Here is a 12,573-nt window from a genome sequence, read left to right on the forward strand (position 1 = left end):
TAGCCAGCAGCTATGACCAGCACTACTTGTGCAGTTAATAAAAGGACAGGTAATGTTTGTCGCGCTGTTGCACACACAGCACGCTCGTTTGTTTCAGTTCGTCAGTTGCCACAAGACAACTTACCAACATGTACGTAATAAGCTAATACTCCTGTGTGCTACACACTACAGTATACGCTTACTGGTTTTGTGGCAGTTGCAAGCCAGATCCTTTTATTTAGCAAAACTGTGATTAATAGTTAAATATTATTGTTGAGGGGCACAGACAAGACTCCGCACGCACACACACATAAAAAAAAATAAAAAATTTTTTTTGAAAAAGTTGCCTCAACAAAAGGGCACTTTGGGCACCCATCTCTGCACGTGTCTGGTGCAGAAAACATTTCTCACATATTTTGGTTGCAGTCGCAGTTGTCTGCTATACATCGTTTGACCACATCTCTATGGTGCTCTCGGGCCATTTGAGTAGACTGAACTCATTGTGAGGTTCAAGAAACCAGTTTGAGATTATCCAAACTTTGTGACACGGCTCGCTATCCTGCTGGGAGCAGCCATAAGAGAATGGACAAGGTGGCAGAACTGGAGTAGGCTGTGGTGTTTAAATTATCAGCTGGTACTAGGGAGCCCAAGTGTGCCAAGAAAATAAGCTCCCACACCATAACACCAGCAGCACCCTGAACTGTTGATACAAAGCACATGCACCCATCACTTCATGTTACTTACACCAAATTTTGCTGTCCAAACATCGCTGTAGAATTCTTAAGTCATCAGACCAGCCAATGTTTTTCCAAATTTGTAAGACCATGCTCAAAGTTTTGTAGACTCACTTACCTGTTCTTAGCTGAAAGGAGAGGCACCTGCTGAGGTATTATGTTGTGCATTCAGACATGCTCTTTTGCATACCATGGTCAGCTAAAAGCAGATTAACTATTCTTCTCTGGCTTCAACGCCATCAGGGAAGCAGTTTGGCACAAAGTACTGACCGTTTTCTGTAAACCCTAGAGATGGTTGTCTCAGTGGGAACACCAACTATGCTACATTCAAAGTGACTTAAATTACTTTTCTTTACGATTTTTATGCTCAGTTTGAATTTCAAAACTTTAAATACATTTAGTTACTGCCATGCTATTGGGCGATTAAATATTTCTGTTTAATGAACAGGTGAGCTGAAGACTTTAGTCCATGTTTGTGTGACCTTCCGGGGTTAGAAATGACCCATATTATTCTTCTCTGTGGAATATAACAAACTTTTAACAACTTTGTATATTTTGTCAGGTCCTACCTTGCTGTTTGAGAAGGTTTGTAAAGGAGGAGAAAAAAGTCGGAGGTTTTATGCATGTTCGGCCTGTCGAGATAGAAAAGACTGCAACTTCTTTCAGTGGGAAGATGAAAAGGTAGGCTTACTGGAAAATTCCAGAGCTCATGATAAAACGATGTAAGACATCGATCAGTTTGTTTCAATTCACTTGCGTCAAAGGTTTCAGAAGCCAGGCTGCTGGCCAGAGAAGCAGAGAGCCAGTCAACGAGGCCCCCTTTCCCCCATAAGGAGTACTGCAGCAGGTGAGATTTTATACTCATTTTGCTTATCTTAGGCTGTTTATAAAGCTTCATTTTATTTATTTAATGCTGATTTTGTATGGGATGACTTTTAGGATATTTGTATCTTGTCCTTCAGATTTCAAAAGTTTGTCTCGCTCCCTCTGGACGAGAAGAAGTTCTGTCAGGACTGTCAGATTCTGCTCCTGCCAGACGAGCACAGCCTTCACTCTGCTCACATATCCACTCCCATTACTGCAGCACAGCTGAGGAGGCCCAGTGCACTGTTGCGTCCCCTGAACAACAAGAAGAGCAACGCACAGTACCTTTTCACGGACCGCAGTGCAAACTTTCTCTTCGATACTTTAGCAGGTCTGGGATACAGGAAAATACTGTGTGTGGGCACACCCAGGTGAGACAGACACAAGTGTGACCTTTGAATGTATCAGAAAATTTGTCTCGGTTATAGTGAAGCATCTTGTCTGAACTGCCTCGATGAATCAGTTCATCTGGTGACTTAAAGCAGAAATGGAGCCATTATGTAACCTAAGGTTTCTAATTTGACTGTGACGAGCTCAACTATGATGATGGAAACACACTAACCAAGTCCTCTCTGCTAATGTACATCTTTCTGTACAACTACACTTCGTGATCTCTACACCCTTGGAAAAACACTACCTTCTGTTACATCACATTCTCAAGAAAGTGGCAATGTAGGATTTTGAAGTTCATACCATAGGTGCATCTAGTACGAGGCTGAGGGGTAGCACTGGTGATCACCTGAATTTTTACTTAATTTTGGAGAAGTCTCTCTGTCTATTCCCACTGCAGCATGATTTTGCCTTCACCGTGGGTCACTGTAGGTATGGCATTTGACAGGTGATACATCAATTATGTGTAACTGTCATATACTGAAGGCTAAATATTTTGATTAGTCAAATCTCAGTTAAATGCTTTAAATGTTTAACGCTTACAGATGTGTTTTTCATCAGTAATGAGATTGTTGCCTTTTGGGTCAGACTGCAGGAGCTGATCAAGCTGCAAAATCTGGAACAAAAGCTTGAGCCAATAAAGAGTCTCTTGCTGGACATTGACTTTAGGTAAGTTTGCTAATTTATGCATCAGTTGCTGCTTTCCTGTATATAATAAAGCGTTCCAGGTGTTTGCACAAAGGCTATTTTGTGTATATAAAATCAAGGTGAGAATGAATTGGACTACATTTCACTGAGTCTAACATGTTTATACTGCAATATTCACCCTCTTTGTGCATTTCAAAGAATGATGACTGAGCAGAACATGGTGGCATTTGAAACCGATGCTAATGTTTCATAATGAGAGAAGATTTCAGGACTGACTGAACGAATATATATGGACTGGCAGTACGTTTCATGACATTACAACCTGATCATCAAGGCCAATTCCAGCTGTCATCAGCCAGTAGAGTAGTGTAGCTTTAGTTACTATGTCGCAGTCTAAATTCTGCTATGTAGCTTTTCAAGGTAGTTGTATGAAAGGTTGTGTGTTGCTTTATGGAGAAGTTACCACAGGATGTGGGAATCTGAAGTTTAGCCATTCTTGAAATACTGTTGAATGACAGCCAGTTGTTGACTATATACAGATACCATCACAACTATTTGGCTACTTGAGAAATACTGGTTTTGTTTAACTGGACCTCCTTAAATTTTAATTGAATACCTCTGGGCTTGATGTTCCACATTGTTATAGTGGTGTGGTCAGACTTTTTCATGTTCTTATCATGGGCATTGAATGTCAGGGTACTTTTTTAAAAAGATTTTATCGATCTTTTCTCAGTGTGAAACCATTGTAGAAGATACATTTACCCCTTAATGCCTAGTGTATCATATGTGATACAAATTAAAACTCATATGTTCAAATAAATATTTCATTTTTTTTATTGCCAAAAGATTAAATAAACACTCCATAAATCTTTTAAAAAAAATTAGCAGTTATTTCATGGATCAGGCTTCAAAGGTCAAAAGCATATATACAGGCACAAATATGTACTTGTGTATATTTGAGCCGATGACCCTGGAATCAGATTTGGGGAGGATTTCATCAGACTTTCTGAACTTGTGTAAATCTATAATCCTTTGTAGAACCTACAGTTCCGAGTTTTCCATTGTTCTAAGTTTTGGTCTCATGAGTGCTGTCAAGCAAATCCTTTTTTTATGCTGGCAAAGATAAACTACCAGTTGTAGTCAGTTGATCAAATTATTTACAGGCCCTGTCAAGGTAAAAATAATTTCAGTGCCATCTGTTAAAAGATTTAAGTGCATATTTGAGCCTTTAGTCATTAAAGCTTTTATGCTGTACAATCGTTCTACGTAGTTCAAAGATATAACATTCATAGCATTCATCACAATGATGAGCATATGTAAACTTCTAAGCACAACTTTATGTAGAATATGATAATGGTATCACAGAAACTTCTGGGAACAAAACTCCAAGTGGTTTGGCCAGACCTGATTGTCCGGTGGTCTCAGGAAGCGTATGGCGGGGTACAGGGGTTGAGTGAACTGGTGATGAGCTCTGTCGAACACCGGTGTCATGGCTGCTGAGAACTTTTGCAGGACAACCATGTTTTTTGCATCGTAAAATATCAGCTGGCCTTTGTCATAATTAACCCACACTCCCACTTTTCTAATTGGAGTCTGCCCCACTCCTTGACATGATATGTGCCGGTTGTTGTGCCACGCGGTCAGATTGCGGCTCTGAAACTCCACGCACCATGAGTTCCTGTTTCGGCCCAGCTTGGCGCCCTTGTCATTGCCCTTTCTCTCAAGGGTGTCATAGGCTACACCCACAGCCCAGGCTGAGCAGCAGCGGACATTTACCTCCCAGTAACTCTGACCTGCTGTGATGGGAGAGGACCCCAGAGCACAGCATACCTTATCAAACTGAAGGGGATGTTCTGGAGCTGGGCAAGCAGAGCCAGAGAAGGACATGCCCCGCCCCTCTGATGTCACTCTGATCAGATTATGGCAAGACTGCCTGTCGATCATTATGGGGAAAGAATCTGAAAAGAATGAAATTAATGAGATTTTGATCTTTTGTTATTATCAGAGTTACTGTAAACAAATTGTAAACAAATGTATTATTACTCGTGATTGTAGCAGATGGCGCCGCATATTTGATTTGACAGGCTATTAGTGTTACAGGGTGGGGATGGGGGGAGAGGTCAAATTGCTTAGGAAGTGGGCTACTGGAGCACAGCATACATGGAAATGGACTGACAATATGGAACTGATGGAATGCTTCTAATGAGAGAAGACCAATGCATGTGGGAACTATGGATAAGTAGAAAGCCAACATCCACACTTATTAAGAAGCACCTGGTGGCTCAGTGCATTAGCATCAACAGCTCAGCAAACAGCTGATATCGGCTATTTGGATCTACTAAGTTGAGAGTTGATGGATTTGATGCCATGATCATCAATACCTATATTTTGACCTAAACACCATCCAACCCAACCAGTTTTTTCACACAATGACTGATTTATTTGTATATGCAGCAAATGAGTAATCTGGAGCAGACATCTACTGTAGATTGCAGGGGGGGGGGAAGAAAAACGTTTATTTTTTTTGGTGTTATTTTAACCAGATAAAGCATCCCTTGGTTGGCCTACTTTGTTCTGTCATGCTCCCAAAGTACACCTAACTTCACTCACTCTGCTGCTGTAAATGAGTTAGCCTGATAGCATGTAGATGTAAGCATCTTAGTACCTAAGAGTAGAGTCTTCCTCTGCAGCCTGGCCTTGAGGTTTTTGGCGATGGAGGAGAGTGTTTTTAGAAGCCTCTCAAATCTCTCTTCATTCAGCCTGATTTCCTTCTCAGACGTGTCTGGCTTCTTAAGGCTGGAGGAGTGGTGACAAAGATCAAAGTGAGGCACAGAGGTGTGATTTAGACCTGTACGGGGATGAAGCAGCAAAGGTAAAAGGTGCAGCGATTTACCTTGCAGTCTCAGAGTGACCCTTGAGATGAGACATAAGCAGAAATACTGGTTAAAATAAAAGAACACTACTTATAGCTTTGTTATTGAGCTGTATGTAAATCAGACCTGCTCGCCTTCCTTCGCTGTGGTGCTTTTACTCAACGTTCTCTGTATGCTGCTGATGCTCTTGGTGACCTGGTCGTGGTAGTTATCCCACTTCTTTAGAACCTGGTCCAGCTTGGTCCTTGTATGCCTCAGGTCCAGCTCCAGAGAGTCCAGGATCACCTGTTCATCCTGCTTCAAAATGCACCGCATGTTCTCAAAGTGCTCTCGAACCTGCTGCTTCATGACCTCTGTGGTCCTCTTCAGGAAGGAGCGTGATTAAGAGGACATGTTATTAGGGATTTATTATATATCATTGCTCTGTTTGCAGTCCTTGGACTTGGTGGTCAGAAATGTATTAGGTAATTTTTCAGTGCTGGTAGTTTTAGGTTTTTACTTACAGAGAGATCGGCCTTGCGTTTCTTCAGAGACTGGATCCGCGCCTCAGTCTTGGACGTTTCAGCCTGCAGCTCCTGGATACGTCTGGTTAACTGCTCCTGCAGACAACAGGACACTTTTTGTATCATAAATGATCTAAATGATCGGTCTTTGGCACCTGATGATTCTATGATCTATCTATCCCGTCATACTTGTTAATCAGTTCCTGCTGTTCTTTAAAGAGTTCGACACTAAACTGAGATTTATATGACAGTATTCCTTTTCTTTTTTTGGGGCTGCTGGTTGCTGAGCTCTTGAATAAAGAAAAGTTTTATAGAGAGAAAAATACTTCATGCAGCATTGCATTCGCGCCCTGGAGTTCCCCCACCCCTGACCTACAAGATGTTAATCCACAAGCCGGGTTTATGGAGATTGGCAGCACTAGAGCGACTTATTAATATTTAGCAGCTAGTTTTAATGCTATAGCCGATTGGTGTATGTTCCAGCCAATCAAAACATCTGTACCTGAGAGGGTTGTGCGGTTTTGGCAGCCTTACGCTGTAGTTTGGGTGAACGAGAAAAAGGTTGAATAGTGCCGTCACTGCTGGCGTCCAGTGGAGTGAAGCTCAGCCCGTCTTGCAGTAGGCTGTGGATGCCTTCAGAGGGCGCTAAAAGATTAGTGTAAACGGCTGTTGACGTTCCATTACCGAGGGAGCACGACTCTCTTTCTGCCATTTCTGAGGACTGAACAAAACAATAAAAACAGATTACATTTCTACATAAACCATTCTCTCATTTACCTTTATTTCAAAAAGCACTTTCTTGGGATTCTGCTGTGTATTTGTGTGTGTATAGATTAAATTAACTCGTCAGGGCTATGAAAGTTCGAGAAAACCTGTCATTTCATGCCAAGCCTTTACCAAAAATCTATTCCAGATCAGAGTTCCAAGTCTGACCTACTGTAATAATTTAAATAAAATAATAATAATTAAATCCAATGTTTGTTTTTTTTATTCAAGTTTCAAAGAGACGAGTCTGTTCTGTTGTGTACTGTTTAATAAGGCAGCATATCTGGACTAAAGGATATTCTTTAACCATTATCAAATAATGTTGTTTTAAGAACTTCTTACCTGAGTTCGCTGCTGTTTGTTTCTGTAACGTTGTGCTAGAAGTGCAGGATGGGTATGTTCCTGGGTAACAAGCTTCAGCTTGCAGCACATAGTCAGACACCTTATCCTTCCCTGCTGTGTTGTTACCTAATGTGCTGTATACCAGTCGTCAATAGGCTCAAACTTGTTCTTTCTTTTTTTTTTAACCAGCGTCCGGAAGCACTGAACAGCCTGTTGCATAATAAAAAGCCAAACAAAATCTTTCTGTTTCAGGTATGCTCAGTTCTACAGTCAAGATGAGTTCTGTCATTACAACATGTTTAACCATCACTTCTTTGGTGGAGAGGTAGGAGTTGAGCTGATGTCCTGCTAGTTCAGTCAAGCTTTCCGTCAACAGCCGAGTTTGATAAAGCCTTCTCTCTTATCAGTCATCCAGTGCAACCCTGAAGAACTTCCTCAGAGAGTCTGACGGGGAGAAGGTGGCAATGGTAGCCGACCCTCCGTTTGGTGGTCTGGTGAAGCCCCTGGCCAACAGTTTCTCTCTGCTATCTCACACATGGAAGAAGTTGCAGAGCTCTGGTCAGCACCGCTGTGGAACTTTCAGAATTAATTGTTTCTTTTTATATTTATGACTTGTGTCTTTTTTTTAATAGGTATAAGATGCAAAAACAAAACTTTATGCTAAAATGTTATCATAATTTAAAGTTGATATGGCTAACATGTTAGCAGACAGCAGCATTAAGATACATTTAGAAGCTCTATTGGGTGTTGGAAAGGAGGTTGGTTGAGAAGTGTAAGACTTTAAATTATACAGACTAACAGCAAAACGAGCTAAAAGAGGCAAAGACTAGATTTGCTTACAATTCTTTTCTCTGCAGGTTAGGGTTAAGCTAAAGTTATAGTAGCAGCAAGTCATTGCATGGCTCAAGGAAAGAGACTTTTTGTTTACTATTAGAACTATTACTTTAAATGAAGAAATCTAGTGTTTGACTGTAACATGCATGTTGTGTTTGTGTGTGCAGACAGCAGTAATGCTAACATGCCCATGATCTGGGTCTTCCCTTATTTCTTTGAGCCTCGGATACTGGAGTGTTTCCCATCATTCAGCATGTTGGATTACCAGGTAACAGCAAGGCAGCAGTTTAGAGTCATCAGCTAATATTACTCTCTGCGTACGTATAGCTTTAGGTTTTTCTAAACCAATAACATTAAGTGATGCGCAATAATATTTACTTGCATAGATACTCATAATTTTGTCGAATGAAAAATTCCACTGACTCGTACTCTACCCCTTATTATTTATGTTTATCAATCAAATGTGACATAGAGACAACAATTTATGCGCATTCTTAAATGGAAGTTATTTAAAATGTGCTTTTGGCTCCTGCTTCAGCTGCAGCATGCTGACTCACACATAGTTACTGTTATTAGACTACAAACCGAATCAAGGCTATGCTTTTTATCAATGCTCCACTTTCCCTAGATCCTCGAGCTTACTTTATTTATTAAATATTTCAGTGCACTTTACAGTGGAATATTATGGCCACAAAAACAAATAAAAGATTTAGAACTAGAAGTAATGAAGTTTCAGTTTTAAAATTTTCAGTTTTTCTTTTGAACCAGGTGGACTATGACAACCATCCTCTGTATAAACATGGAAAGATGGGCAGAAAACAGTCTCCTGTCAGACTCTTCACTAATCTTTCACCCAGAGACATCATCCTTCCAAAAGAGGAAGGTTACAGGTTACAACATGTTCACTCAGTTAAATCCAGAAATGTTCAGAAATAATGTTGGAGATGAGAATGTCTTAAAGTATATGTGATAAAACATTTGAATAGATTGTTATCGGTTTGTGATTTGATGTTAACTAAAAGGGCTTGAGCATAGACTGACCAAAGTCATGTTTTTGGTTAACTGTGGAGAATAAAAATCATCTGTTAATTTTCTCAACTGTAAGAAAATCCTCGCCATAAAAAGGGCAAAGTTATGAGCTACATTTAAAAGTGTTTAATTAAAGATATCATATTTAGCACAAAGTTAAGAAGGCGGTTTAATGGGGAAACTAATGGATGCATGAATTCATTGGTGTTATTTGTCATTAATCCCTCAGCTTCATTTTAAAAATGGCGTTGGGGTTTTTATTTTGGTATTTTCAAGACTTTCATATGTGAAGAAATGAACAGCTCATACCGCCAACTCCAGGTTTTCCTTGTGCAGTTAATAAAATGCATAAACACATGAGAGTTTTGTGAAACACAAACTGTCAGACGTCTGTCTTTTGTGTGTATTTAAGCAACTCTGCACATTTGAATTTAAAGTGTTTAATTTGTGAATGACCCTCTCGTTTTTAGATTTTGCCCTTTATGTGAGAGATATGTCTCATCCCTGAACAAACACTGTGCGAAATGCAACCTCTGCCCATCCAAGGTACGAAACTCGTGTGACTGCATTTTATTTTTAAACTGAAAAGGCACTGCATCAAGTTTCCGTTGAATCTTTGCATGTCACAACCTGTATTTTCTGTGTTTGCAGGACGGCCGAGAATGGAAGCACTGCTCAACCTGTGTGAAATGTGTGAAACCGTGTAGGTCGATTAATCACAGATGCAAACTGATGTGCAGTTACTGATTTCACGACACACTTCCCATATATTTCTTGTGAATTTATTTAAATATCTTTCCTGTAAGCCTGGGAGCACTGCCAGTCCTGTGGCCGTTGTGCCCTGCCAGACCACCCATGTACCACCCGTGAAGGGAAGGAGGGCTGCTTTAACTGCGGAAGCCCAGAGCACAAACGTAAAGACTGCTCTGTCAAACACACACACAGGTTCAACAGGTGAGCCAGGGATCTGTTCCTGTTAAGGGATAAATCTTGTCACTCCACTCTACCCGTAAGATTTAATATTTACACGTCTTAACTTGCTCGTCTGTGTTTTACTCCTCCAGACATCGGACCAAAGCCAAAGTTGGAGGAAAAAAAGGATCCCCCCAGTCCCTCCTCAGACTCAAAGCAAAGAGGAAGTCTGGTGCAGCTCGCAGAGCAAAGTTGTTGGCTGGAAAGTCTCTGTGACTTCAGTAGTCAGGCAGTACCTTCTCAGCTGTGCAATCCAAAGCAATATTTTTTCCTTTTCAGCATGGTTTTTTTGGCAGTGGTTTAAAGTGTTGTAACAGAATAAAACTTGAAGGGCGAGTTTGGTTTGTACTTTTCTTTAAATGCTGAACTGACAAGTAAAGCTTTCTGTGGAGGTTTCCAGGTCCACAGCTAAATTTCACATCCACATAATATGACTTTGTATTCAAGTGTTCTCAAAATACTAGCTTATCACCTTCAGCCAGTACAGAAACAAAGAGCAGTAATCAGTCCTTTTTGATCTCTGTAACGCTGCAGGTTTTTCCAGGGCCAGCTAGTGTACAGTGGGTTTTATGTTCTCCCCCTATAGGTGCAACTAAAGCTTTTTGCATTAATTGCCCATATAATGTAGATTGTTTATCATTTTGACTTAGTCTAATTCAGACCAATTTCATTTACAACTTAATTTCCTACAAAATTAAGAAAGACCCCAACAATCACACAGGCAACAAGATGCATTTAGCATGTTGGGTGATTTAAAAACTCCCTTTTAACAGGAAGAGACCAGCACCAGGTTTAGAGAGGAGCAGCTATTGGCTCAAATACACCTGCTGAAAGACGTGAAAACCCAAGAGCAGCAGCAAAATGGATAGAGAATATGCTGCAGTTCACTAAAATACGTGTCCTTGTGTTCACTATAGGAAAAATGGCTTTTCTCAAGTTTTTCAGAGCTCTGGACTTAAACCTGTAGGCTTGTTTCTGCCCTGTTATTCCCTTTTCACAAGCTCTTCCTGTGAGAGTATTCTGACATTAAAGATTTTATGGCTCAAAAAATTTCACCGCACTTCTGAGTATTTCAGCAATTTTGTAATTGCAGTTAAGAATGGCTTTATAATAGGTTTACAGTCCTTGGCAGGTGTCTTTGCACATTATAACCACTTTCTAAGAATGAACAGCAGGATCTTATGCATTTAATCGATCACTAGCATAGTTTAATTTTTCCTGTAGTTTCATTTTATAGCGTTCTACTGTTGCACCACATCTTGAGTTCATGTTTGGCCAGCTGATGGCAGCATTGTTGAGGTTTACTTAAAAATCTTTCCCACCAATCATTACATTTCTTTAAGTGTGATTTCTCCACACTGCAAGTCGGAGTACAGATATAGACATTGTTTGGGCAAGCGCTAATAGAACAGGGTATGCAGCACATCCTGCCAAAATTATGCACTGAACCTGACAGTAATGGTTCTGGTGATGATGAAAAAAAGACAGGAGTGTGACACTGCTGCTTCAGTAATGTTTACCTGGTTCAAGCAGTGAAGGCTTCCAGACCCAAGAGCACTTCCCTCTTCACGGTGGATGTAAACAGTGACTGATTTTATGCTTTTATTCTGACAGCCACCTTTGATGGAATGATCCTGTGAAGCCAAAGTGGTTCTTTATGTATCTTACTGTAGACTCACTGCTGAACATAGTTGAGCTCATACGATGTAATTCCTAATCACCCAGCAATCAAGTGGCTAATTGTTTCAAACAGAGTGTTTGCCTCTTAACAGAATTCTGAATGGGTAATATGTTTTTATTTTTAATATATTAATGTGTTCAACACTTTGCTACTTTTAGTTTTGTTATTCTGTATAAAACCAGAAGTCCAGGTAGAGGGAGTCCTCAGTTATATTAGTTAGAAACTGTAGGATATACTGATGATGACAGGTCAGAAAAGAAAAATAACACCGGGTACATTAAATAAAAACAGGCTTATGTTGCTGTCTAAGTGAGGAGAGTCAGATTTGGTGTCGAATGAAAGAGTGTCAAAAGTGAAAAGCTGGTATGTGCCAGGATGACTGTTTACCTTTTTTTGGCTTCTCTGTGTAAAATGCCATCACATTCGCAAAATTAACTTTATACTTGTAATTACCAGTTTTCAGTTTTCTTTGCTGACCCTGTTTTGTTTTTTTTGTTTTTTTCAAAAAGTGAAAGAAATCATCAACTAGAGAAGAAAGGTGGGAAGTTCAAGCAGAAAGGGGCAAAGGTCAGCGCAGGATTTAAAGCTGCTAAGCACTGCTGTGTGATTCAAATGCTAAGCAGGCAGAGAAAGATTTTTTTCTGATAGCCTTCCTCTATGAAATGTAAATTAGATGGAAAACAAGGGGGGAATCTAAAAAAATAGAAGCTTCCCTCATCTGTTCCCATGTATTTTAAATTCACACATCAAAACAGTAGACCAGGAAGGTAATGATGCAGGTATATGATGAAGCAAAGGAGCAGGGCTGTTGTTCATAAAAATGAGCTTCATATATGCACTAAAACTTATTTCCTTCTTATATTATTTTATTAAATTATCAAATCAATTTAAACTTCATAATATAATGATATTAAACATTTTGTATCATGTCAGAGGCGAATAAACATTGCACATTGTTT

General features: G+C 40.0%; 2 protein-coding genes across 3 annotated transcripts in view; one reads left to right on the plus strand and one right to left on the minus strand.

Annotated features, from left to right (window-relative positions):
- The window catches only part of zcchc4 (zinc finger, CCHC domain containing 4), a 12,960-nt gene extending 1,987 nt beyond the window's left edge, over positions 1 to 10,973 (plus strand). The window contains exons 2-14 of one of the 2 annotated variants that reach the window (XM_005753198.1): positions 1,276 to 1,394; positions 1,478 to 1,560; positions 1,676 to 1,948; positions 2,556 to 2,636; positions 7,351 to 7,423; positions 7,506 to 7,656; positions 8,100 to 8,200; positions 8,701 to 8,822; positions 9,432 to 9,507; positions 9,613 to 9,664; positions 9,768 to 9,915; positions 10,026 to 10,194; positions 10,238 to 10,973. In XM_005753198.1, the coding sequence (XP_005753255.1) occupies positions 1,276 to 1,394; positions 1,478 to 1,560; positions 1,676 to 1,948; positions 2,556 to 2,636; positions 7,351 to 7,423; positions 7,506 to 7,656; positions 8,100 to 8,200; positions 8,701 to 8,822; positions 9,432 to 9,507; positions 9,613 to 9,664; positions 9,768 to 9,915; positions 10,026 to 10,149 (1,403 nt within the window). In that variant the 3' untranslated portion in view covers positions 10,150 to 10,194; positions 10,238 to 10,973. Of the gene's footprint in view, positions 1 to 1,275; positions 1,395 to 1,477; positions 1,561 to 1,675; positions 1,949 to 2,555; positions 2,637 to 7,350; positions 7,424 to 7,505; positions 7,657 to 8,099; positions 8,201 to 8,700; positions 8,823 to 9,431; positions 9,508 to 9,612; positions 9,665 to 9,767; positions 9,916 to 10,025 lie in introns of both variants that reach the window. The other variant, XM_005753197.1, reaches the window with a different exon arrangement.
- Positions 3,480 to 7,332, minus strand: LOC102210510 (nuclear factor 7, ovary). Its single transcript, XM_005753196.1, has 7 exons — positions 7,099 to 7,332; positions 6,494 to 6,712; positions 5,992 to 6,087; positions 5,615 to 5,851; positions 5,509 to 5,528; positions 5,281 to 5,411; positions 3,480 to 4,573 (listed from the first exon to the last, which is right to left on the minus strand). Exons 1-7 carry the CDS (start codon positions 7,186 to 7,188, stop codon positions 3,975 to 3,977), a joined length of 1,392 nt encoding a protein of 463 aa, XP_005753253.1. The 5' UTR covers positions 7,189 to 7,332; the 3' UTR covers positions 3,480 to 3,974.
- Positions 10,974 to 12,573: the final 1,600 nt, after the last annotated feature.

Source organism: Pundamilia nyererei, unplaced genomic scaffold (genome assembly GCF_000239375.1).
Source record: "Pundamilia nyererei isolate P.nyererei 1_Seehausen unplaced genomic scaffold, PunNye1.0 scaffold00411, whole genome shotgun sequence".
In the NCBI taxonomy this organism is placed as follows: Eukaryota; Metazoa; Chordata; class Actinopteri; order Cichliformes; family Cichlidae; genus Pundamilia; species Pundamilia nyererei.

Excerpts from the sequence above, each read along its gene's own strand:
- LOC102210510 (XM_005753196.1), bottom strand. The coding sequence starts at position 7,188 with ATGTGCTGCAAGCTGAAGCTTGTTACCCAGGAACATACCCATCCTGCA. Across the intron at positions 6,088-6,493 it reads AAACCGCACAACCCTCTCAG|GAGCAGTTAACCAGACGTAT; the intron begins GTACAGATGTTT and ends TGTTGTCTGCAG. Across the intron at positions 5,412-5,508 it reads GGTCACTCTGAGACTGCAAG|CCTTAAGAAGCCAGACACGT; the intron begins GTAAATCGCTGC and ends CCACTCCTCCAG.